Source organism: Capsella rubella, unplaced genomic scaffold (genome assembly GCF_000375325.1).
Source record: "Capsella rubella cultivar Monte Gargano unplaced genomic scaffold, Caprub1_0 scaffold_1, whole genome shotgun sequence".
NCBI lineage: Eukaryota > Viridiplantae > Streptophyta > Magnoliopsida > Brassicales > Brassicaceae > Capsella > Capsella rubella.
The window spans coordinates 5,652,891-5,677,024 of record NW_006238923.1 but is presented as its reverse complement, the minus strand read 5'-3'; the positions used below and the strand labels follow the sequence as shown (position 1 = coordinate 5,677,024).

General features: G+C 38.0%; 8 protein-coding genes across 8 annotated transcripts; 2 read left to right on the top strand and 6 right to left on the bottom strand.

Annotated features, from left to right (window-relative positions):
• Positions 1-253: 253 nt before the first annotated feature.
• LOC17898240 (serine/threonine-protein kinase RHS3) lies at positions 254-1,711 on the bottom strand. The gene is made up of 2 exons (XM_023777014.1): positions 1,248-1,711; positions 254-1,160 (listed from the first exon to the last, which is right to left on the bottom strand). The coding sequence occupies exons 1-2, from the start codon at positions 1,694-1,696 to the stop codon at positions 314-316; spliced, it is 1,296 nt and encodes a 431-aa protein (XP_023632782.1). The 5' UTR covers positions 1,697-1,711; the 3' UTR covers positions 254-313.
• Positions 1,712-2,379: 668 nt separating this feature from the next.
• On the bottom strand, positions 2,380-3,445 carry LOC17900537 (mediator of RNA polymerase II transcription subunit 22a). The gene is made up of 3 exons (XM_006305685.2): positions 3,260-3,445; positions 3,014-3,079; positions 2,380-2,783 (listed from the first exon to the last, which is right to left on the bottom strand). The coding sequence occupies exons 1-3, from the start codon at positions 3,413-3,415 to the stop codon at positions 2,550-2,552; spliced, it is 456 nt and encodes a 151-aa protein (XP_006305747.1). The 5' UTR covers positions 3,416-3,445; the 3' UTR covers positions 2,380-2,549.
• Positions 3,446-4,508: 1,063 nt separating this feature from the next.
• Positions 4,509-5,838, top strand: LOC17899989 (metacaspase-8). Its single transcript, XM_006304372.1, has 2 exons — positions 4,509-4,857; positions 5,072-5,838. The coding sequence occupies exons 1-2, from the start codon at positions 4,509-4,511 to the stop codon at positions 5,836-5,838; spliced, it is 1,116 nt and encodes a 371-aa protein (XP_006304434.1).
• Positions 5,839-7,588: 1,750 nt separating this feature from the next.
• On the bottom strand, positions 7,589-9,797 carry LOC17900662 (dihomomethionine N-hydroxylase). The gene is made up of 3 exons (XM_006305812.2): positions 8,813-9,797; positions 8,265-8,538; positions 7,589-8,169 (listed from the first exon to the last, which is right to left on the bottom strand). Exons 1-3 carry the CDS (start codon positions 9,794-9,796, stop codon positions 7,802-7,804), a joined length of 1,626 nt encoding a protein of 541 aa, XP_006305874.2. The 5' UTR covers position 9,797; the 3' UTR covers positions 7,589-7,801.
• A 2,078-nt stretch (positions 9,798-11,875) lies between these two features.
• On the bottom strand, positions 11,876-14,238 carry LOC17897995 (dihomomethionine N-hydroxylase). The gene is made up of 3 exons (XM_006304914.2): positions 13,224-14,238; positions 12,676-12,949; positions 11,876-12,466 (listed from the first exon to the last, which is right to left on the bottom strand). The coding sequence occupies exons 1-3, from the start codon at positions 14,208-14,210 to the stop codon at positions 12,096-12,098; spliced, it is 1,632 nt and encodes a 543-aa protein (XP_006304976.2). The 5' UTR covers positions 14,211-14,238; the 3' UTR covers positions 11,876-12,095.
• Positions 14,239-14,959: 721 nt separating this feature from the next.
• LOC17897082 (organic cation/carnitine transporter 3) lies at positions 14,960-16,686 on the bottom strand. Its single transcript, XM_006304511.2, has one exon. The coding sequence runs from the start codon at positions 16,646-16,648 to the stop codon at positions 15,110-15,112; it is 1,539 nt and encodes a 512-aa protein (XP_006304573.1). The 5' UTR covers positions 16,649-16,686; the 3' UTR covers positions 14,960-15,109.
• Positions 16,687-18,404: 1,718 nt separating this feature from the next.
• On the top strand, positions 18,405-21,230 carry LOC17898678 (cation/H(+) antiporter 1). The gene is made up of 4 exons (XM_006303612.1): positions 18,405-18,563; positions 18,731-19,708; positions 19,801-20,741; positions 20,951-21,230. The coding sequence occupies exons 1-4, from the start codon at positions 18,405-18,407 to the stop codon at positions 21,228-21,230; spliced, it is 2,358 nt and encodes a 785-aa protein (XP_006303674.1).
• A 120-nt stretch (positions 21,231-21,350) lies between these two features.
• Positions 21,351-22,916, bottom strand: LOC17898794 (organic cation/carnitine transporter 6). Its single transcript, XM_006303152.1, has one exon. It carries the CDS (start codon positions 22,914-22,916, stop codon positions 21,351-21,353), a length of 1,566 nt encoding a protein of 521 aa, XP_006303214.1.
• Between the last annotated feature and the right edge of the window lie 1,218 nt (positions 22,917-24,134).

Genomic DNA, 24,134 nt, shown 5'->3' with positions numbered 1-24,134 from the left:
GTCGTTTCATGCAACTAACGCAGGATGCAAATTCTGTTATTTGTCATGTTCCTGAGCTATCCAATACAAAAAGATATAAAGGTGAAAAGAAAAGAAAAGAAGAGAAAGGTACAATTAGATTGTAGTAATTTTGGAACGTGATCACATATTATTCTATTCGTACTCACAATTATCTGACCATCTACCCAAAATGAACAACCGATTGAAAAGAACTCAAAAAAATATTGAAATTTTCAATAGAAAACGAGGGTACACTCCACAGAATTCTAAAAGCGGAAAGAAATGTATTCAGGAGTGTTAAACGTAACTAAAACTAAAAATATTCAAAAACAATGTAATCAGGATCACTACCGCTCTTAGCTTCATTACACATGTTGCTTTTCTTTCCTTCTGCGGCCACAGCCGGCAAAGACTCCTTCTCCTTCCTCGCATAGCACGAGAAATCCACCGGCTCTGGCATATGCGGCGGCGTTTCTCCACGGATCAACGCCCAGTTCACACCTTCAAAGAAAGGGTGTTGCTTGATCTCTGTCGCGCCTCGCTTATACGCGATTCTGTTTTGAGGCTCTTTTACCAGCAAGCCTTTGATCAAATCCTTCGCCGTCGAGCTCACCTGAGAATATTCCGGGAATCTCAGAGGCTGTCCGATTACGTTATAAAGCGTAGCTTTGTTTCCTTGTCCTTTGAAAGGCGTCGCTCCATGGAGAAGCTCGTAGATGAAGATACCGAACGTCCACCAATCTACAGCGCTCCCATGACCTTCGTTTTTGATGATCTCCGGCGCTAAATACTCGTGTGTTCCGACAAAAGACATTGATTTCACGTCTGTTGGCTCTGCCATGAGTTCTGGTAATGAACCATCGAAATCGGATTTGGATTTACGGTTTTTCTTCGAGGATTTGCGCATTCTTGGGAAGAATGTGGATGGTTGGTAACATCCTTGGACCGCCGCATTATTGTCTATAATTCCGGTGGCTCCGCCTCCGTTGAAAGATTTGACCAGTGTTGGATTGACAGAACATCGGAGGGACAGATCAAAATCCGAGAGCATAATGTGGCCATCGTCTCGAACCAAAACATTCTCTGGTTTTAAGTCTCGGTATACGATTCCAAGCATGTGCAGGTACTCTAATGCTAATAACACTTCTGATGCAAAGAACCTGTAATGAGAAACAAAACCCAAACCCTTAAATTAGCTATAATATTTTCTCTCTGTTTCAATACTCTGTTTGTATACTATTACAAACCTTGCAGCGTCTTCTGTGAAACACCTGTTAGGTTGCTTCTGTCTCAAGGAATAGAGATTGCCTCCGCTACAAAACTCCATGACCAAGCAATAGAATTTATCAGTCTCAAAGTGAGCGTAAAGAGTCGGCAAGAAAGGATGATCAAGCTGAGACAAGATCTCTCTCTCCGTCTGAGCTCTCAACAGCTTGTTTCTGCTCACAAGAGAAGCCTTATCCATCACTTTCATTGCATAATACGTCGTCGGATTTGCCCCTTTGAGCTCAACCAGATAAACACTTCCGATATCTCCGTAACCTAGCCTTTTCAGAACGCGAAAATCGTTGATTCCTATCTTTGTTCCCCTCGATTTCAGGGAGTTCACTGCGTCCCACCTAATATCCCCTCCTGTGTGAGGCTTAGAGGAATTATCAGTGGATGCGGCTCCGATGGTGTTCCCTCGCGAGCTCATGTTAACGTTGTGATTGTTGTTGGTGAACGGAGCCGGCTCTGTTTTTAGTATATGTTCTTCAATCTTCTTTGTGTTTTCATCAATTTGCTTCTGTATATCTATACGCTGTTGTCGTTGTTGAGATATATGATGACTCGCCTGCACAATAACAGAAGACATTGGGATTGTGAATTTCTCACAGGGAGGTAAAATGAATTAGGGAAAAACTCTATTTGTGTTATTAGGGTTTAGTCCTAATTAAAAGGACAAACATATAAAGCAAATAAAATCACAAAATATTACGAACCCTCATCTCAAATGGCACTATTTCTTGTATTTAAAGTAATGAAAGTTATAGACGTTTAGTTAAAACTTACCTCGGGCGATACAAGCTTATTCCCGAGATTCAATAACATCGCCGGCGAGTAAAGCTAGATCAAGAGTGTTCAGGTTTCCACGTAGAGATCACGAAAACAATTTTTTTTTTGTCTCAAAGCATCAACGTTGGGAGTTGACTATCTTTTTATCCTTAAGATTTCGACGTGACTTGTTGTCACGAATATAACAAAGCTCCATCATATACTGTACCAAGATAGGTGTGCACGTCGTACATTATATTATTGGGAATTAAGAATTATTGTGAGTCATAAGGGAACATCGAGTGGTGAGACTAAGTATTTTAAGGATTCTTGAGTCAGTGCAGGGAAGAAAATGTCTCTTGGATTACAAACACTTGGTTCCAAAGTTAAATGGCAAATGCCCAATTCTATAAGATTTTGTTCAGCGAAAGAGCCTAAAGATTTACAGGGAAATTAGAAGAAGATCCTACGATTTGCTGTTTTCTCGGATTAAACTAAAGTAACCAAAACCCCTTCTAAAAGTCTAGAGTGAATCTCTGAGCAGAAGAGTAATAGTGAGACTCGAGCTCTTTAAGACTGGCAGATACAGCATCGGCTATTATAGCCAACAATCGATTTGACTTCTCGGCCTCTTGATCAAACTCTTCAATTCTTTGTTCTACACGATCGTTTAGTGATGCAAATCCCGAAAATATCGAGGTTTGCTTCAGTTCCGATACGAGTTTCAAAAGAGAATCAGCTGCTTGGACCTGCCACCAATCCATCATTAGTAAAAAGCAGTCAGGACACGATACATAAGCTACCAACAACAAACCCAGCTGGAAACCAAAAAACTAAAACTAGATTTTGGAAACTAATGGTTAGTGAAAAGTGAGCTTTGGATTCAAACATTTTGCGTCTGTGATCCCATATGCTGCCTTTAAACCTTATACCCTAATTGCATTTTCCAAAGTTAAAAGACATCAACTTTTATTTTTACCATTCTAGACGCTCGCATCTCCATCATGTGTGCTTCTTGCGAGTTCTTCACCGGTGGATCACTCACCTACACAAACCAAAATCAAAACCAAACCAAACCGTTCTCACCTTCAATTAATGAACGGAGAACGAAACTCGAAATTTTTAATTTGTAAAACAGATTTCCAAAAAAAAGGTCATCTTCAGTCAAAATCTAAGCTCCAGAGATTAAATTCCTAAGTATAAAAAGCGAAAGCGAATCACTAACCCTCGCGACATTGACGATTTGAGTGAAGCTATCAACGACGGATGTGATGTCAGTCTCTACTCTCTGTAAAAACGCCTTTTGCTTCTGTAAAGCAGCTGCGGCTGCTGCGGCCGTAGGTCCGCTTCCTCCACCGGCACCACTGCCTTTGTTCACCATCACCACTGGTCTTGCAGAGAAACAAAGAGAAGCTATGGAGGTTTTAACAAAGAAATAGGCTATTGAGGTTTTAACAGAACAGACTACAGACGGACAAAAGGATGAAATTAAAAAAGGCCTGAAAGTATTATTGGGCCCTAGCTATTGGGCTAATATATATTCTGATAGTGTTTGCCTGTTAGGCTATTTTACTGGAACGTCTTGTTAGCATCAGATTGGAAACTAGTGTGATTTGGACAAGCTTCCTTCACGTATCAGCCTCGACGTCACATTATCTTTTCTAAAAAAGTCCTCGTAACATTCATGATTTTTCATCCAAGTCTAAGGACATTCTCAATCTGTTTACACAAATACTGTACTTATGCACATATTGCATAACAAATTAACAACTAAGTTGATCCAAAAATGAGACCAAAACGAAATCCAAGCATAAAATTAGTTTACTAAAAAAAGAATTAATCTATTGACCTTAGATACACAACCACACATGGGGAATACGAATTAGTAAGATAGTGCCAACCTTTTTTTGTTTTCGTTTTGTCAACTAGATATGCCAACTCAATTTTTAAATAGATAAATCAAAACCTAATCATATAATTCCTTATTGACCACACCTAGTCGTACAGTATTATAGTTGTTATTCCAGCTAATTAGCTTAATGGCTCTCATCTTTTCTTAATAAAAATATGCCATTTTTTTAGTCCATTCAAAATCTTATATATATATATAGAGTAATACGAGTTCTTGGTGACCAAAAAAAAGAAAAAAAAGAGTTATATTCATATCTGAGTATTAAAAAGACCAATGAAATAGCCGCCAACAAAAAGAAAAGACCAAGAAAAAATTATAAAATTGAGACGTAAAGGCCATATAAAAAAAGAGCACCCCACAGTTTCCCCGAAGAGAAGGAAAAAAAAAAAAAAAAAAGGCAATATAGCAGTCAAGAATATTAAATGAACTTGTATCAGACCCTTCAAGGTGGTTTAAAGGAACTTTAAATGCTGTCGTTTATAAATTAAAAGACATAAGTGTAAATACGATTCACGAAAGACAAAAACAAAAACAGAGGAGACTGCTAAGGCATAATTTGTCAATGGCAAAGAAAGCGTTATTGATAGGTATCAACTACCCAGGAACAGCTGTGGAGCTGCGTGGCTGTGTCAACGACGTCCGTCGGATGCAGAAATGCTTGATCGAACGTTACGGGTTCTCCAACGGCGACATCACAATACTGATCGACACAGACAAGTCCTACATCCAACCCACAGGCAAGAACATCCGCGACAAGTTGGAGGACCTCATCAAAGCCGGGAAGTCTGGTGATATTCTGGTCTTTCATTACAGTGGACATGGCACGAGACTTCCTCCTGTTAATGAAGAATCAGGCGACTCTACCGGGTATGACGAGTGTATCACTCCTTGCGATATGAATCTTATCAAGGGTATGATATCACCATAACTAACCTTTCTTTGCTCGATTTTATAACCATTCCTCCAAACTTTTCTTGGTTAAATATTGATGTATGCACTACTCTATCAAGAAAACAGAACGCTCTTTTCTGTTTGAGTGCGTCAATATTTTGACAAGAATATTGGTGTTTTTTGGATTACTTTCCGGGTTTTCCTAATCATTTTGGCATAAAATGTGTTTTGTAGACGATGACTTTCGACAAATGGTGGCAAAGGTAGAAAAAGGTTGTCAATTGACGATAATCTCGGACTCTTGCCATAGCGGTGGTCTCATTGAGGAAGTAAAGGAGCAGATCGGGGAAAGCCATGTGAAACCGATCGAGGAAAACCATGAGAACCCGCCAACACTTGGGATTGCTAATTACTTGCTTAGCATTTTTATGAGTTTCTTCGCCGCTTGTGGGATCTCAAAAACTCAGAGAGACGGTGGAGGTGCCCTAGAAAGCTTTACCGGAGGAGAGACAGAATCTGAGAGGGAAGAAACCTTTGAAGTAAAAACAAGATATATACCTTTCCATATCTACGTTAGCCTTCTCAAGCAGCAAACCGGGGAAACTGATATCAAATCTGGGAGAATCAGACAGACTCTTGCCAAATTATTTGGTGAAGACTCGAGCATGAGCGGTGACAGAGGTTTACGTGACATAGGAAACTGCGAGGTTAATGCAGTTAATTCTCAAGGCACAAAAGAATTTGCCAACAATGGGATTCTGTTAAGCGGGTGCCAAACATATGAGAAATCAGAGGATGTTTATGTGACAAGAACCGGAAAAGCCTATGGAGCATTCAGTGATGCGATTCAGACGATATTGTCGGAGACGAGAAAGGAGAAGAAGATTACGAACAAAAAACTGGTTATCAGAGCTAGGGAGATTCTCAAGAGACATAGGTTTAGCCAACGACCAGGTTTGTATTGTCATGACCGTTATGTTAATAAACCATTTATATGCTAAACACACACAACAAGTTCATCAGAGATTTTTGGTTTGATGGTGTATTTTAAGTGTTTTTTTTTTTTTTTTAAGATTTTATTGTAAAATGTTTGGTTTCGTTAGAGGGTTTGACTAAGCCCTTAGTAACTTGTGATTCAAGGAATATACACAAATGTATTTTCTATAGGATCAAGAATTCATATAACGGTGACGTGCCAACCTCTACTGCCATGTCAGAACACCCAAATTTTTAATGTATTTAGCGAGAGGGGAAACAACATAACGTTATGGAATACAAAAGACAAACGACACGTAGTCGTATTCTCTGGCGCCTTTCTTCTTAAACGCTTGTGAAGGCGGTTTCGTTGAGATAATAGTGATGACGTAAACGCCCGTAAATCTCCGCCCTCCACAGTTCCACTGAAAAGTCGGTTTCACTCGTTAAGAAAGGAATATGGCAGCAATTTTCCAGATTGGGCCATAATTGTAGCCCTGGAGGAAGATGTATAGAACGGCGTTTGGGTTACTGGGCCTTAATAAATCTCCACCCATTTGTAGTATACAACCTGAACAACGTAGGGTGGTATAATTGATATGGTTCATGTTTTTTTGGTAATGTAACAGTTGTGAGAACGAGACTGAGAGTCTGAGGTGATAGATTGATGATAAATGTTCTTGAGAAATGCCTGTGGGTTGGTAACCACGTTTTTTCTTTTAAATCATTTGATGTAACCCTAGAATATCATAGATGCAAACAAAACCAAGAAAAACGAAGATGAATCATGATACACTATGATACACTGGTCGTCAAAGTGTCGCATCCCATTACCGCATTACGTACGGTGGTGGAGTCTTGATTGATATAATTCTAGTTCCATTTCTTCCTTTTACATGGGAATACATATATCATCAACTTTGATTCGATTCATTTTATAACTTAATTTAGTCTTTACCTATTCTTTTGAAGTTTTTGATTTATCTTCGCTAGCTCTATCAGTACTTATCACCTGTCAATACAACATTGGAGGTGAAATTCTAACCACAATCATATAGTATTTTTTTTTTTTTTTTTTGTAAAAATAGAAAAATAATTTCCAATTTTTTTATAGTCAAATAACTAACTAAGACGGTTAAATAAAAATATACTTTACCATAAACAAAACCACGATTTTGTAAGCAGATATATACAATATATAGATATTTTCAATTTTAATAGCATAATTATTGGTCATTCTTCTATGGGTGTTTTATATATAATTAAATAAAAAAGACACTTATATTTTTTTTCGAGGATCTTTAACTTTTTTGAAAAGACACAACTTCATTAAAAAAAAATTAGTATTTAAAAGTCACCCTTGCTAAATGACTAAAGTCACTCTTGCTAAATTTAGTATTTAAAGTCACTCTTCCTAATGTAGATAGTTTTAGTAAACATAATACAATAGTATTTAATTATTTTTGATAGATTCTAGTTCTACTAAATAATGTCTTGGGTACTAGGTAATGGGGAACCATGACATTGGTGTCATGTCCCAATATTAGTATCTTTATCTACGTACGGATTTACTTTCCAAGTGATTTTTGTTGTTATCATATGTCCCCAATATTACTGTATATTTTATCTACGTAAGGAATTACTCCCTTTTTAAGTGGTTTTCTTTTTGTTTTGTTTGAGGATTCACCTCGTCGTACTATAATCCTTAACAACATTCCAACTATACACGACCATCATTAACCTCTTAAGTTATAAATACAATATGCTACTTGGAATGTTTGATTAATATTGATTATGAAGCGACAGATAAACGAAAGCAAAAGACAGCAACGAACGACAGACAGTACGATCAGTTAACATAACATAGATACAGATAAGCATAGCAACATAACATAGAAACGTCTACGCGGTGAAGAACACAATGGAGAAGAATAAAAACAAGGGGTCTTGTTCGATCCTTCTCTGTTTTTCTTTTTTCTTAACACCATCTCAAGGATGGAATTTTGGATAAAGGTTTGGTGCCAAGCGTGGCTCAACGGACAAGAGAAGCGGTTTAGCCAAAAGCAATAATGCATCTTCCTCGAGGCTCAATGGTCCAAAATCTTGATGGAGTTTCCAGTTAAACCCTTGAAGAAACCTAGCCAACATCATAACCATCATGACCGTTCCGACTTTAACACCGACGCAGCCACGTCGGCCGGTGCTAAACGAGACAAAACGCATCTCTGTTTCCACGAGAGTAACCTCTTTTGTGATTCCGTCTTCTTGGAGGTGACGCTCCGGTTTGTACACTAAGGGATCTTTCCATATTTTAGGGTTCCGGCCTAGTCCAGGGCGGGATACATGGACGTGGCTACCTGTCCAATAATCAATATAATTTCTTAATATATAGTGGTAGCTTTAGTCTTTCAGATGTTTGATGTTTAACCAGTTGGATCCAAATTCTTTATACCTTGGGGAATGAAATAACCCCCGAGGGTGGTATCTTGACGAGCAACATGAGTAGGGACATAATGAGCGCTTGGGTGGATCCTGAATGTTTCTCTGCAACAAGCTTTTAAGTAGTTTAGGTTTGGTATGTCTGATTCTTGCACAAGCCTGTCTTTCCCAACTACTTCGTCTAACTCTTTCAGAGCCTTTCTGAGAATCTCCTGGTTCTTTAGCATTTCCGCAAGTGTCCACTCCATGTTATTTGCCGGATTATCGATCGCTGCTATACAGAATTCCTATTACAAAATCACCAAAATCAGCAAACAATCTAATTACCTGCCTAACAAAGTAATAATATATGTTTATACAATACTGAATTTGTATCCTTTAGAATGATTTTAAGTTAAAACAAATATTTAATATCATGTGTGAAAATATGAATGAAACTATACTAGCTCGTTCCACATTACATCCCGAAACTTTAGTCAAATAGTATTTAACATATGTTTCTTTTACTATTGGTCAGAATTCAGATGATCATTTTAATTAGCGTATATTCTTTGTACTTACAACGCATTGAGCTTTCATTTCGTCAGGCGTGACCAAGTAGTTTCCGTCTCGATCTTTTAGCGTAATGAAGGTATCAAGCCAGTCTTCAACAGCAGGCTTACCACCTTTTTCCCTCCACAACTTGATCCTTTCTTCGATTATGGGATTGTTGTAGCTACGAACAATAGTACAATTCACTGTCACTCTCTCCTCCTGACCATCAATGTTCCAACCTTTTAACCATTTTTCCACATAATCCGCTGGGCTAAAACCAGGCAAACAATACAGAGTGTTGTAAATAGCCACAAGATGATGCTTTTCCGCTTCTCCTAGCCTCCCATCATCCGAGAAAACGTTTTCTTGCGTGATATGTCTCCTTCCAAACAGCATTCTCATGGTCGTTGCGTAACCATAAACCCTCGAGAGCTCTCTAACGTCAACCTTCTCGGACCGTTGGTACATCGAGTGAACGTAGGCCATGAGATTATCCGCTTCGATGGTTCTTGCAGCTACCAACATGTTCAACGTTTTAACGGACATTAATTCCGTTGTGATCACTCTTTTCATCTTCATGAATTGTTCACCGTACGGTGAGATTCCCATAGACTTGTAATTGTCTCCGATGGTCTCCATGATAAAAAGATTAGGCCGGTCTGCCAAATCAGCGTCTCGCTCTCTAAAAGCTTCCCTAGCGATTTCGTCGGAGTTTATGATGATGGCGCGGACTCCGGCGAAGTTGAAACATGCGATATCCGTTTTTAGCTCTTTCATGGCAAGGTGGAAGTATTTGGACCGAGGAAGAGTCATGTATAGCTCCGGTAAATTGCCGAGGATAGGCCATCCTCGTGGACCAGGAGGAAGCTGACGAGATCGGTCTTTGGTTTTTGTGGGTCTTGATAGAATTCGACCAAGTATAGAGATTGATGCAATAGACAAGATAAGGACTAGTAGGATTTGAAAAGGGTATGGTAATGATGTGGTAAGGCTCCTCATCATCATCATCATGTTTGTGTGTGTATGTAGTGAGTTGTGTGTGCTAGCTAGCAATGAACACAGCCGATATTTTGAAATTGGTTCTTGCGTAAGTATTTATAGATTGTATGTATCACGCATGCATGTGATGCTAGGTGGGGTTTGGGCATAAGGGTAGGTGCTAAGGTTATCACGTTTATATATTTTGTATCTTAAGTAGGGATTGAAAAAGCTTTATAGTTTGTTTGTTAATTTTGTATTATATATTAATCCATACATTCTCTCATGCTTGAGACCAGGGCATTTTATATGATCTTCTCCTAAATGCTACTCAAAGCAGCAATTAATATGTAATATCTAACAAAGAGAGTAAACTTGAACTTTTCTAAGTATGGAAATGTTGAAACAACGCTTTGCTACTAAACAAATTAAATATAGTGTTTGAAATGTTAAAACAACACTTTACAACTAAACAAATACTTTAAATATAGTGTTTGTTATCAAAAGATTAAAGATATGTATGTGGGTCATAAGTAGTGTTTGTAATATATGTTCAGTCACCTAAACGATTATATTAAGGATTTAAGTAGTATCATAAAACTCTTAAAAGGTTGAATAAGCTAGGGAGATTTTCAAGAGACATAGGAAACGTCAACGACCAGGTTTGTATTGTCAGAACCTTTATGTAAATAAACAATTTATATGCTTAACACACAACAAGTTCATAATAAGAGAGTTTTGGTTTGAATGTTTAATGGTATCTTTTTAGTTTCTTTTTGTGATTAAAGATTTTGATGCAAATGTTCTCTTTTGTTGGTGGGTTTGACTAAGCCAAGCAATCAAGGAAATATACTGTACATTCTGTTTTTTTTTCTATAGGATTAATGAAAAACAAAAACTTAGTCATGATGATTAATTATTTTAAAATTACAAATATGGAATATTCATATAACGGTGCATGACGTGCTAACCTCTGATTACATAGCAACTACTGTTATGTGACATTACTTATATTAGACTTAGATCACCCAATTTTTTATGTATGTATACTTCAACGATGAGCTATAGGGAACACAGAAAAACAAGGACCAAAACGACGGTGTTGTTTAGCGAGAGGGAAAACGGCGAAAAGTTATGGAATGTAACAGGGAAACGACACGTAGTCTCATTCGCTGGCGTGTTTCTTCTTAAGCACTTCTGAAGCCGGTTTCGTTGGAGATAATAGTGACGACGTGAACGAGTGCCGGCGAGTCTACGTCTTTATTCAGCTCGTCGATGACTTGGTAAAAGCTCTCAATAATTGATGAATCCGTTTGTGGCCGTGGAGGAAGATGTTTAGATTGGCATTTTGGGTTACTGGGCCTTGATAAAACTCGACCCATTATACATTTTTTTTTTGGGTCACCACTCGACCCATTAGTATACAACCCGAATAACATAGGGGTGGTGTCGTGATTACCATCAATCCATCATCTCAGTCCTCGTTCTCACAACTATTTTAACAAACATCAACCATATTAAACACCGACTGTTGTGAATAGCATTACATGTATAGCTAATAGATTCTTAGCAAAAAAGCACTACATATATAGCCAATCTTGCACGTGGATAATTGGGAGGCCTATCTTGGTTGGCAACCACGTTTTTACCATAACGTTTTTCTAGAAAGTCTATATAGTTTGATGTACCGTAGTCCGCAGAATATCACTGAAGGTGAATTTCAACTAAAATAATCCACAATCTAAACATAACCGAAATCATTTTCGATACTTTTTTTAAGTCAATCACTAATTAAAAGATGGTTAAATGAAAATATATATTACAAAAAATAAACTAACTATAATCTGGTAAGCAGAAATATACAGTATTATGTATATTTTTCTGGGTTTTTTAGTAAACATATACTAATATATATGATAGATTTTCATATTAATGTCTTGGGTAGGTAGACACGTTTATCATACTGGTAATTAGGGTGGAACGATGACAATGGTTTCATATCCCCCCCCACCCCTAAATATTAATATAATCCCATCTACGTAAGGATTTACCTTTTTCGTGATATATTTTGTTTTGCTGAGGATTCACATAGTACCATAATCCTTGACAGCATTTCAGTTAAACACTATGTTTGATTGGTATTTATTATGAAGTATCGGATATACAAAAGAAAAAGGCAAAACAAAACGACAGACACTACGTCAAGCAACAAAACATATATAGAAACAAGGATTAAAAGCGTTGAAGAACACAATTATGGAGAGAACAAAAAAAACCAGGGGTCTTGTTTGGTTCTTCTTTATTTAAACAATATCGTCTTACTTTCTTATTTTTAAGGACGAAATTTTGGATAAAGATTGGGTGCCAAGCGTGGCTCAACGGATAAGAGAAGAGGTTTAGCCATAAGCAATAATGTCTCATCTTCCTCGAGGCTTAACGGTCCAAAATCTTGATGGAGTTTCCAGTTAAACCCTTGAAGAAATCTAGCCAACATCATAACCATCATGGCCGTCCCAACTTTAACACCCACGCAGCCACGTCGACCAGTGCTAAACGAGACAAAACGCATCTCTGTTTCCACCAGAGTAACCTCTTTTGTGATCCCGTCTCCTTGGAGGTGTCGCTCCGGTTTGTACACCAAGGGATCTTTCCATATTTTAGGGTTTCGGCCTAGTCCAGGGCGGCATATATGGACATGGCTACCTGTCCAATAATCATTATAATTTCTTAATAATATACATATCTAGATATTGGTAGCTTAATCAGGTAGATGTTTGATGTATAACATGGTTGTTGGGTCCAAGTTTAAATACGTTTTGTGGAATCGCCACAAGCAAAAAGAGAAAAAAAAACCAAGATGTAAAAACTATGAAAAATTTATACACAAATGGTTAGATGTAATTCTTTTATACCTTGGGGAATGAAATAACCCCCGAGGGTGGTATCTTGACGGGCGACATGTGTAGGGATATAATGAGCGCTTGGGTGAATTCTGAATGTTTCTCTGCAACAAGCTTTTAGATAGGTTAGGTTTGGTATGTCTGATTCTTGCACAAGCCTGTCTTTTCCAACTACTTCGTCTAACTCTTTCAAAGCCTTTCGAAGAATCTCCTGGTTCTTTAACATTTCCGCAAGTGTCCACTCCATGTTATTTGCTGGATTATCGATCGCTGCTATACAGAATTCCTATTACAAAAACAGCAATCGATTTACACATATTCTTTATATATGTGATTAAGACATATACTAAGATTCTCTCAACAACTATTAAAAGAAAACGGTTTTTTAGTTCCCAAATATACATGTGTTTAACATTATACGTCGCAACTTTAGTCAATTTCGTATTTAACATTTTGTCCCTTTATCTATTTGGTCAGTGTTCAGATGATCATCTTATTATACATATATCTATTAATTTTGTCTATATATGAATTACTATTTTATTGATTTTCTCACTTACAATGCATTGAGCCTTGATTTCGTCAGGCGTGACCAAGTAGTTTCCGTCTTGGTCTTTTAGCGTAATGAAGGTATCAAGCCAATCTTCAACAGCAGGCTTACCACCTTTTTCCCTCCATAACTCGACCCTCTCTTCGACTATGGGATTGTTGTAACTACGAAGAAGATTACTATACAATCTCGCACTCTTCTCTTGACCATCAATGTTCCAACCTTTTAACCATTTGTCCACATAATCCGCTGGGCTAAAACCAGGCAAACAATACAGAGTGTTGAAAATAACCTCAAGATGGTGTTTTTCCGCTTTTCCTAGCCTCCCATCATCCGAGAAAACGTTTTCTTGCGTGATATGTCTCCTTCCAAACAGCATTCTCATGGTCGTTGCGTAACCATAAACCCTCGAGAGCTCTCTAACGTCAACCTTCTCGGACCGTTGGTACATCGAGTGAACGTAAGCCATGAGATTATCCGCTTCGATGGTTCTTGCAGCTAACAACATGTTCAACGTTTTAACGGACATAATTTCTGTCGTGATCACTTTTCTCAGTTTCGTGAATTGTTCACCGTACGATGAGACTCCCATTGACTTGTAGTTGTCAAAGATAATCTTCAAGGTGAAAAGTTTAGGCCGGTCTGCCAAATCAGCGTCTCGCTCCTTAAAAGCTTCTCTAGCGATCTCGTCAGAGTTTATGATGATGACGTGGACTCCGGCGAAGTTGAAACATGCGATATCCGTGTTTTGCTCTTTCATGGCAAGGTAGAAATATTTGGACCGAGGACGAGTCATGAAAAGCTCCGGTAAATTGCCGAGGATAGGCCATCCTCGTGGACCAGGAGGAAGCTGAAGAGATCGGTCTTTGGTTTTGGTGGGCCTTGATAGAATTCGACCCAGTATAGAGATTGATGCTATGGAGACGATAAGGACTAGTAGGATTTGAAAAGGGTATGATGATAATGATGAGGTAAGGCTCATCATTTTTATCATCATTATGTTTGTGTTGTGTGGTGAGTTAGCAATGAACACTAGCGATAATGGGATATTGGTCGTTGTGTGTTAATTATTTATAGATTACATGTTTCGGGTTTGGGTGTATGGGTAGGTATGAAGGTAATCACGTTTATATAATTTGTATCTTATTAAGTAGGAAATTAAAAAACTTAATTGTTTGTTTTACTTCGTATTAATATATTATACGAGTTTCTTACTGGTCACTACACCAATATACTATTGATGAAATGTGTAAAATTTACCTAATATTTACATTATAAAAAACTTATTTTTCAAACAAAAACTAGGTGTAAAACAAAATGAGTAGTTAAACTTGAACACTTTTTTCCCAATATATTAATGTATAAAAAATAAATAAAACAAGTCTTACAACTAAACACATTAAATACTTATACAGTGTTTTTTTTGCCAATCAAAGGATATGTATGATTGTATGTGGGTGATCAGTGGTGCTGAAATAAATGTTCAATCATTTACACAACTATATTAAAGAATTAAATAGTAAAATAACAATTTTGATAATTAAGGCTAGTGGAACATTTAGATTAAACCAAATAAAATAAAAATTAGCATAACACAAAAGTTAATTATTACTTTACAAGTGATTAAATGTCCAACTGATGAGCTCTTGGGTAGGTAAACCACGTTTAGATGTTTTTTTAATGGGAATTTCGTATATATGAGTATAATATAGGCCTTTGTCAAAAAAAAAAAAAAAAAAAAGAGTATAATATAGGCCTCGGCGAGACCTTTCTAAAGTATAATTCAATTAAAAACCAGATAATTTGGATCAGGACGAAACCGGTTGCACATTCTTTTATATTACAACAAATCAGACAAGACATCGTAAAGGGTCGTAAAGAATTAGAAGCCGTATATCAACCAACAAATTGTCCCTTTGCCAAAACCTTATACTCCTCCTCTTCCATAGTGTCGCATAGAACACTTCCTCTAGTCTCCGGTAATCCAACCACAAACAATCCACACAATCCTATGACCAAACCAAACAACCCATACGACCAAAACTGATTTTCCCGACCAGCAGCAACCATCACTGGACTAAAAACGCCGCCAAACACCAACGCTTGCCTCACCATCGCCATCGCCGAGTTCCTCACACATGTCGGAAACAGCTCGATCGTGTATATAAGCGTCATATTAAACGCGGTGCACGCACTGAAAAACGAAACGAGCTCTAACACAATCTGTAATGACCCTATTTGTTGTCCTAATGCTGCGATTAGAGCACTAGAGATCCCACTTAGAGCTGTAAATCCGATCAACGCATCTCTTCTGTTGATTTTATCAATGAGGAAAAACGTTATGAGAAAAGCTGGGAATTCAGACAAGGCGTTGAAGACAACACCCAAGTAGAGATTGAAGTTTAGATTCGTTAAAGCTAATGGCATTCCGTAATAAACCATGCCGATACCAAATCCAACGGCCATAGCCACTAATAATCTCTTAAGCAACCAACTTTTCCTCACCAAGATCTTTAACGCGTCGTAAACATCAGGGTTTAACTCGGATTGATTCTCTTCTAGATCAAAACATAAGTTCGTGGAGCTCACAGTGATTGCATTAGAAGCAATGCTTTTGAGAATCGAGACGGCTTCTTCTTTACGACCCTTTACGATAAGCCACCTAGGAGACTCCCGGACGAAAATCCGAACTAAAACGCAATAGCTTAAAGTCGGTATTGACGTCCAAACGTAGAGATACCTCCAAGAATTCTCCTTATTGATGTAACCAAACGTTGGAAGCGATAAAAACCCTAACGTGAAGCAAAAGAAACCCATCGCACCGACTTGCCCTCGCCATTTTTTACCCACTAACTCCGTCGACAGAACGAGGGCACAAGTCCCGATCGTGGCTCGACCAAACCCGTTCATGAATCTCAAGAACGCATATACCCAAATGCTTGTTGATAAAGCTGTTAACATCGAAGAGAGAGACATTATGAGACAGGACAGCAATAGCATGTTCTTACGACCAAGCGATGAGTCGGCGAGTGTAGAAAGAGCTAAGCCGCCTACTAGACAGCCGAGGAAGAAGGAGCTTGCAGGCAATCCCCTTAAGAACGAGCCAGCGCACTGTAGACCCCACTCGGATATGATTGACACGTGTGGGTCGAAGTCCCACGACCAGGTTTGGTTGGGTAAGGTGCAGATGTTGGAGGAAATGTTGCATACCGAGTCGGTACAGTGCCACGTTGGCTGTGAGTCGGTGAAGACGGTGATGAATGTTTGCTGAGCGTCGAAGAACCAAGCGAATGAGATCAAAGCGGCTTGAAGGAACTGTGCCCACCCGAAGTTTCCGATGCATCGCTCTATCGTCTCATCAAGGGATCTTGGTGGTAGAAGCTTTGACTCAGACGAGTTGGAAGCGGAGAGAAACGGCTGAGTCGAGTCGGCCATATATAAGAAGATGTATTTTTCTTTCCTTATGTTATGACTGAATTGATCTGCATGTCTATAAAATTTAGTATGTTACTCAACAATATATAGATGATGAATGACAACTTGCGTGTTCAAATTAATTTAAGTAAGTAGCGAATTAGTTAGTAATGTATTTTAGAGTGATATGAAAAATCTTGGAAATATTGCGATTGATGATATACATTACAACGGTGCAACTACATCTGGATGCAATACTGCCTGTGAGTCCGTGACGAGGCTCCAGCAGAGCATGTCTAGAATCTGACATGTGTTCAAACTTCCGAAAAGGATTTATATTTTTCATTACATGCTTTCCTTTTTTGGCTAAACTATATATAGATTTTCGAATGAATGTAAAATTTATTCATAAAGAAAAAAAAGCCATCATTACAACAAAGTGCGTCCGTTTTAATAGAGCTTTTTGGGATTTTTGTCCTTACAACTCAAATTTATCACATATGTAATAAATACAGTATATATGTATTTTTCATGTATTTATTAAAGTTAAAATAGATATTTATATATTTCTTGGCAGCATTTATGATATAATTAAAACACATTTATTAGATATGTTCAATAGGTTAAATGATGAGCCCTATAATAACTCTCAGATGCAAAAGTGAATGGATGAGGATGAGTTAAGTAATTAGCTACATATACTCAACCACTTTAATTTGGGGTTAACTATTTATTTTTGGGACCACTCACTATCATTTTCTCTTTGATGGGGTTTTGTCCTTTCTTGAGATACATCTTCGTAAATAAAAAAAAACAATGGTTTTATATTTATTTAACATCTTCATAAGAAGCTGCATGCATGTTTTTGGCTTAAATCTTATTGTAAGATAAGTACAAAGTTACAACCCAATAGATGCTGGCTGTTAACTACTACTACGATTATATGTTACAATAATTACCAAGTTGCACCGATTTTGCTGCAGTTGGACAAGATAAGCTTGATCGAATTGCTTTCCAGGTCATGGGAGTTATCTTTTCGACTGTCTTTGTTCATTTGGAAGCTTGTACGTACGCAGCCTTACGTAACAGCCTAACAGAGAACTTAAATAAACTGTAAAATTTCATGGAGGCGTATATAATTTTGTTTATTCGTATTCAGAACATTGGATTGTCTTTGAAAGTCAAATATGTAGATTAGATACCAGTATACCACCCTGTCTTTTCATGCAGCAGTTTTAGTCAATATTCATATATATATACTTTTTTTTTAGAAATGTTTGATGTAAGAATAGTTGACACCGATTCATAATGAAATATTTGACATCTATATGTGCACTTAAATTCTTACATGCATAGAAGCTAGCTAGTACAAATTTTAATAAATACGTACTTTTGAAAGAATGTGATGTCAGAGGATTACATATATAACTAGCTTTCTTGCTGGAATCAGTCGACACTTATTGTACCTACTCCAATAATTTTTCGTGCATTATCCGATTTAGTAAAGTTAATCCGCTCTTAATGGGGTAAATTAAATGTGCCGACAAGAAAAATAATGGCGAAAATAACAGAGGCATGGAGTAATTGAAGGATAATCACGTAAATATAAACCCCTCAAACTCCAACCAAGATAAAATAATATTTTCGTTTAAAAAAAAAAAATCCCAAGAAATATATATTCGTCGTTTAAAAAGAAATTGAAGTTTCTTTCACAATTTTATATTTCCCGCATAGAATTTCTTCTTCGAAGAATGCTCATCGCCGAATCAAAATCACAATGGATCCAAAGATGTTGTTTTGTTTACCAGAAGGAGATGCATTGTTTAATCCACTCAATACAATGTTTATTCAAATGGCTTGCATTCTCGTCTTCTCCCAATTCTTCTATCTGTTCCTCAAACCTTGTGGCCAAGCCGGTCCCGTTGCCCAAATTCTCGTAAGTTTTATTTTTTACTTATTTATTTTGAATTTATTCACAAGTATATCCCTATAAAAGACTTTACGAGAGTGCACTTTAAGACCCTGAGAGTAACCTGCTGTGCAAGAAACACCAGGAAAGTTATGTCTTGCATGTAAACGTTTGATTATTTATTTTTTATTCAGGCTGGGATTGTGTTGAGTTTGCTCACAATAATACGCAGAGTCCACGAGTTCTTCCTGCAGAAAGACTCAGCGAGCTATTACATCTTTTTCTCATTCCTTTTACGAACAGGTTTCATGTTCTTGATCGGTCTCGAGATCGATCTTGACTTCCTTAAACGAAACTTGAAGAACTCCATCGTCATAACCTTGGGCTCCTTGTTCACTTCTGGCATCATCTGGCTTGCTTTCCTCTGGTTTCTCATCCATTTCATGCAGATCAAAGACGATTACTTAACATTTTACTTAGCCTTCCTCGTTACCTTATCCAACACGGCAGCTCCTGTCGTCATCCGTTCGATCATAGATTGGAAACTACACACATCCGAGATCGGGCGGCTAGCAATCTCATGCGGATTGTTCATCGAGATAACCAACATATTTCTCTACACTACCGTCATTTCTTTCATCTCCGGGACTATGACAGGCGATATTTTTCTCTACTCATTTGCCACCGGAGTTATAATCTTGATTAATAGATTTTTAGCTTCATGGCTCCCAAAAAGAAACCCTAGAGAAAAATACCTCTCCAAAGCTGAAACACTTGCTTTCTTCATTCTTATTCTGATCATCGCGTTAACCATCGAATCCAGCAACTTAAACTCCACGGTTTTTGTGTTTTTCATCGGACTAATGTTTCCAAGAGAAGGAAAAACTTACAGAACGTTGATCCAACGGTTGAGTTACCCGATTCACGAGTTTATTCTTCCGGTTTACTTTGGTTACATCGGGTTTAGATTCAGCGTCAACTCGTTAACCAAACGCCACTACCTTGTCCTCGCTATGACAGTGGCTCTAAGCCTAACGGGGAAGCTTCTAGGAGTTTTATTCGCTTGCTCATTCCTTAAGATCCCGAAGAAGTATTGGCTTTTCTTGTCAACCATTCTCTCCGTCAAAGGTCATGTCGGTCTTGTTCTTCTCGACTCTAACTTGGTTTACAAGGTACTACAATAAATTATGAAAAAATATAGTCAATGTACGTAGTTTTTCATGTCAGTTCTTCACCTCCGAGTTATTGATTTTTCTCTTTGTAGAAATGGTTTACTCCGATAGTTCATGATATGTTCGTTGCGGCACTGGTGATCATGACTTTGTTAAGCGGAGTTATGACGTCTTTGTTGCTTAGAACGCAAGAGAAAAATTTCGCACACAAAAAGACATCGCTGGAGTTTTTTGACACTAAAGAGGAGCTACGAGTGTTGACTTGCGTCTACGGCGTTCGCCATGCACGTGGATCAATCTCTTTGGTCTCTGCTCTAAGTGGCTGCTCTCCTGGAGCTTCGCCTTCTCCATTCACTCCTTATCTTATGCACCTCATACCCATCCCGAAGAAGCGGAAAACGGAACTGTTGTACCACGAATTAGACGAAGATGCAGGGAATCCCAACGGCGGAGACGATGAGTTCGGGACTAACGAAGGACTAGAGATCAATGACTCGATCGATTCCTTTACTAAAGACAGACATATCATGATCCGGCAGGTGAAACTCGTGGCGCAGATGGAGAAAATGCACGAAGAGATCTGTAACGCGACTGAAGATCTCCGCGTCTCGATCGTGTTTCTTCCCTTCCATAAACACCAGAGGATCGACGGGAAAACAACGAATGATGGGGAAGCTTTTCGACATATGAACCGCAAGGTTCTAAAGCAAGCTCAGTGTTCGATTGGTATCTTTGTGGATAGAAACATCACCGGCTTTCACCAGCTTCACGGGTCTGATTCGGTACAACACGTTGTGGCCTTGTTCTTCGGTGGTCCTGATGATCGTGAGGCCCTGTCCTTATGCAAGTGGCTTACCAATAACTCTCAGATTCACCTCACTGTCATACAGTTTGTCGCGGATGACTCAAAGACAGAGAAACTTGTTGGAGACGCTGTGACCAAGGAGAACAACGAAATATTCCTGGAGATTGTTAGTAAAGATCAAACCGAAGACGAAACAGATAGAAGCTTCTTAGAGGAATTCTATAACAGGTACCTTACAAATACTCTGTTTCTACGTTTTACTTTGTTTATGCAAATACTCTGTTTTGTTTTGGCATTACGAGTACTCTGTTTCTTGGATTACTCTGTATCTGAAGCAATGTCACTACAAATATACTCTGTTTCTGTTTTTTGTCTTGTCTTTATCAGATTTACATTGCGTCTTTCATTTACGAGGACGATGTTATTTGTCTTGACAGATTTGTAACGACGGGGCAAGTCGGATTCATAGAGAAGCGAGTGAGCAGCGGAATGCAAACGCTGACGATTTTAAGAGAGATCGGGGAGATGTATTCATTGTTTGTGGTCGGGAAAAACAGAGGAGATTGCCCGATGACGTCGGGAATGAACGATTGGGAAGAGTGTCCAGAATTAGGAACGGTCGGAGATTTCTTGGCTTCATCAAATATGGATGTAAATGCTTCTGTATTAGTAGTTCAAAGACATAGACACTCATTTGATAGTTTTGTAGATGAATAGCAAATACTCTTTAGTTTTACTCCACTTCATAATATATTGCTTTTAAGATCACAACACGGACATCACAGAATTGGAAACATATGAAATTAGAGAATGTATAAGCTAACCATAGTCTTAAACTCAGCAACCATGGCTGGTGTTTACGACTTGATCTCTCTTTTCCTGTTCTTCCATCGTATCGCATAGACTCAAACCTTTTGTCTCGGGAAGAATTAAAACGAACAATCCTAAACAAGACATTGCAATTCCAAAAATTGCAAACGATACTGACGGTATGTCTCTTCCGATCGACGCAATTAACGGACAACAAGCTCCTCCAATAACAAGAGCCTGTCTAAACATCATTGTTGCCGAACTTCTCACACGAGTTGGAAACATTTCAACCATAAAAACAGCCATAAGGTTGAATCCGATCCTAGCGCAGAAGAATGTTCCCAGTTCAAAGGCAAACGCGATCTTTGTTTGTCCGGTAATGCTGAGAAGGAAACAGAGCACACCTGATCCCCCACCGAGTAAAGTATTTACAAGAACAGAGCTTCTTCTGTTGAATCTTTCTAATAAGATTGGAGTGATAATGAAAGTAGGCAACTCCACCAATGCGTTTAAGGTTTCGCTCAAGTAGATGTTGACGTCTATGTCCCTAGCTGCTAACGGAACACCGTAATACGATATTCCCAACCCAAACATGATGATCATAACCACTACAATCCTCCGAAAAGCCCATTTTCGGAAGAAAAGGTCCTTAATAGAGTAAGTTGGCACTTGATCATAGGTTTCTTGCTCGAGGGGTAGCTTGGAAATTACTGATTCCAAATAAGCTCTTCTCTTAGGTGACAACTTTGTGAGAACATCAATGGCTTCTTTGTCTTTTCCTTGCATGTGAAGCCAACGAGGCGATTCTAGTGCCAAGAGGTAGAGGAATATACAGTAGAATATTGCTGGAATGGATGTGTATATATATAAAAATCTCCATGAAGAATGTTGTGCAAGGTAAGCAATTCCAGACAAGGACATAAACCCTAAAACGAATAGAGTAAATGGAATCATCGTAGCTCTTGGTCTCCATCTGGTGGAGACACGCTCACTAATGAGAACCAGCGCGTATGACCAGGTCTGTGACCGCGCGAAGCCGATGATAAACTTTAGGGATGTATAAACCCATACGTTGGTTGAGAAGATAACAGAGATGGAAGTGATTGACATTGCAAAGGTAGAGGAAAAAACTAGTTTCTTGCGAGCCAAGGAATCGTCTGGGATCAAAGCTAGAAAGAAACCACCAACGATGGCACCGATGTAGAAAGAAGAACTAGGCATACCTCTGAGGAATGAGCTCGAGCACTCGAGGCCGAATTCTGAAATGATGGATTTGCCCTTGGAACCACCGTCCCATTCCCAGGCTGATCTTGGAAGCTCGCAGATGTCGGAAGCCGAAGGATCGCAGATCGTGTGGTTAAGACAGTGCCACGTGGGATATGCATCTGTGAAGACGGTGATGAATATCTGCTGAGCATCGAAGAGCAAAGCAAGCCCAACGAGGAATATCTGAAAAAATTGCCAGAATCCGAAATCAGATAGACTCTGCTCGACGATCCTGTCGAAAGTCAATTCTTCTGATCTGGTTTGGTCGTTGACTTCAGAAGAATCATCGGCGAGATGAGACAACAATGGTTCTAATGGATCTGCCATTTCTTCTAGCCTTTTTGTGTGTGTGTGTGTGTGTGTGTTGTGTTTAGTCTTTTTAATTAAGAGCTTGACTATAGAGGTATATATACTCAACTTAATAAGTCTGAAATCTGAAATATGTGTTTGCATTTAATGCATATCTTAAGTTTATGGATCATACATATATTTTTGTAATATTTACTTTATATATATATATATATACCATAACATAAAATATACATATGTTTATACAAGTAAATTTCGTAATTTTTATTTTACGCAGATTCTTAGAAATTAAAATATTTACACTCTACTTTTTGTATACAAATAAAAGAATGTAACGGAATAAATTCATGCTTAAGATCATCACTATTTTTATTGGCGTCAATCACAATTAATCAGGTACAAAATTTAAATGCCGTCTTATTTGAAAAACGAAAGACAGGATGGGAGAGACAAGCTACTAAATTTATAGTACTAGTTTCTTCTTCTTCTTCTTCTTCTTATTGCATGTAACAGGAGGACGAGGCTATAAATATATTATATATAAATATAAAGGATTAATTATACAATTTTAATGGGGTTACATCGATCGGATCCGTTCACATGCCATGGATTAATTCTATGCTAGTTGTTTGTTGCAGTTGTCATCACGTCGAGAACGGAATCCACGTTTGCATATAGAGATTACTGGTTTAATTTTGCTGGTTGGAATTGAGCTCTTTTTGAAAGTTACAAATCAAGTTGGTGGCCAATGTATTCATTCCTAAAAACTAATCAGACGGATTATAAAAATCATTTGAGTTGGACTCAGTAATATGGATTGAATGACACGATTTGTTCGGATCGGCTTGACCAAAACCTTAATCTAGTAATCACTGTATAATGTGTACGTATTAGTGTTTGTTACTATGTCATAATTTCAGTTCAAATCAAATGTATGTTACGTTACGTTGTTGACAAAAAATATTATATGGGACAATTAAGCTCAATAACCTATATATATGATATGAGTATGGCTTCACACTTAGTTCACCAATCAAATTTTTTTTTTTTTTTTTTCTTTTTTTACACCTAATCAAATTTGGTTATATGGTTTTGGTCTCGTAAGACCGTTTTGACCAGATAAAAAACCTCTCAATTCCAGATAAAATTGAATTTTCCTATTTAAGATCATTTATATTTATATTTTATTTTTTTGAAAAGTGAAACAAAAGATAGTAGTGTAAATCGTATATATGG

Bases quoted from the DNA above. Each gene is read 5' to 3' on its own strand.
- LOC17897995 (XM_006304914.2), bottom strand. From the start codon at position 14,210: ATGATGATAAAAATGATGAGCCTTACCTCATCATTATCATCATACCCT. The intron at 12,950-13,223 runs GTAAGTGAGAAA...TTTTTGTAATAG, and splicing joins AAATCAAGGCTCAATGCATT to GAATTCTGTATAGCAGCGAT. The intron at 12,467-12,675 runs GTATAAAAGAAT...ATTATTGGACAG, and splicing joins GGGTTATTTCATTCCCCAAG to GTAGCCATGTCCATATATGC.
- LOC17900662 (XM_006305812.2), bottom strand. From the start codon at position 9,796: ATGATGATGATGATGAGGAGCCTTACCACATCATTACCATACCCTTTT. The intron at 8,539-8,812 runs GTAAGTACAAAG...ATTTTGTAATAG, and splicing joins AAATGAAAGCTCAATGCGTT to GAATTCTGTATAGCAGCGAT. The intron at 8,170-8,264 runs GTATAAAGAATT...ATTATTGGACAG, and splicing joins GGGTTATTTCATTCCCCAAG to GTAGCCACGTCCATGTATCC.
- LOC17898794 (XM_006303152.1), bottom strand. From the start codon at position 22,916: ATGGCAGATCCATTAGAACCATTGTTGTCTCATCTCGCCGATGATTCT.
- LOC17898240 (XM_023777014.1), bottom strand. From the start codon at position 1,696: ATGAGCTCGCGAGGGAACACCATCGGAGCCGCATCCACTGATAATTCC. The intron at 1,161-1,247 runs GTTTGTAATAGT...TTCTCATTACAG, and splicing joins TTCACAGAAGACGCTGCAAG to GTTCTTTGCATCAGAAGTGT.
- LOC17899989 (XM_006304372.1), top strand. From the start codon at position 4,509: ATGGCAAAGAAAGCGTTATTGATAGGTATCAACTACCCAGGAACAGCT. The intron at 4,858-5,071 runs GTATGATATCAC...TGTGTTTTGTAG, and splicing joins CGATATGAATCTTATCAAGG to ACGATGACTTTCGACAAATG.
- LOC17900537 (XM_006305685.2), bottom strand. From the start codon at position 3,415: ATGGTGAACAAAGGCAGTGGTGCCGGTGGAGGAAGCGGACCTACGGCC. The intron at 3,080-3,259 runs GTTAGTGATTCG...TGGTTTGTGTAG, and splicing joins AAATCGTCAATGTCGCGAGG to GTGAGTGATCCACCGGTGAA. The intron at 2,784-3,013 runs GTAAAAATAAAA...GATTGGTGGCAG, and splicing joins AGATGCGAGCGTCTAGAATG to GTCCAAGCAGCTGATTCTCT.
- LOC17898678 (XM_006303612.1), top strand. From the start codon at position 18,405: ATGGATCCAAAGATGTTGTTTTGTTTACCAGAAGGAGATGCATTGTTT. The intron at 18,564-18,730 runs GTAAGTTTTATT...TTTTTTATTCAG, and splicing joins GTCCCGTTGCCCAAATTCTC to GCTGGGATTGTGTTGAGTTT. The intron at 20,742-20,950 runs GTACCTTACAAA...TTGTCTTGACAG, and splicing joins TTAGAGGAATTCTATAACAG to ATTTGTAACGACGGGGCAAG.
- LOC17897082 (XM_006304511.2), bottom strand. From the start codon at position 16,648: ATGGCCGACTCGACTCAGCCGTTTCTCTCCGCTTCCAACTCGTCTGAG.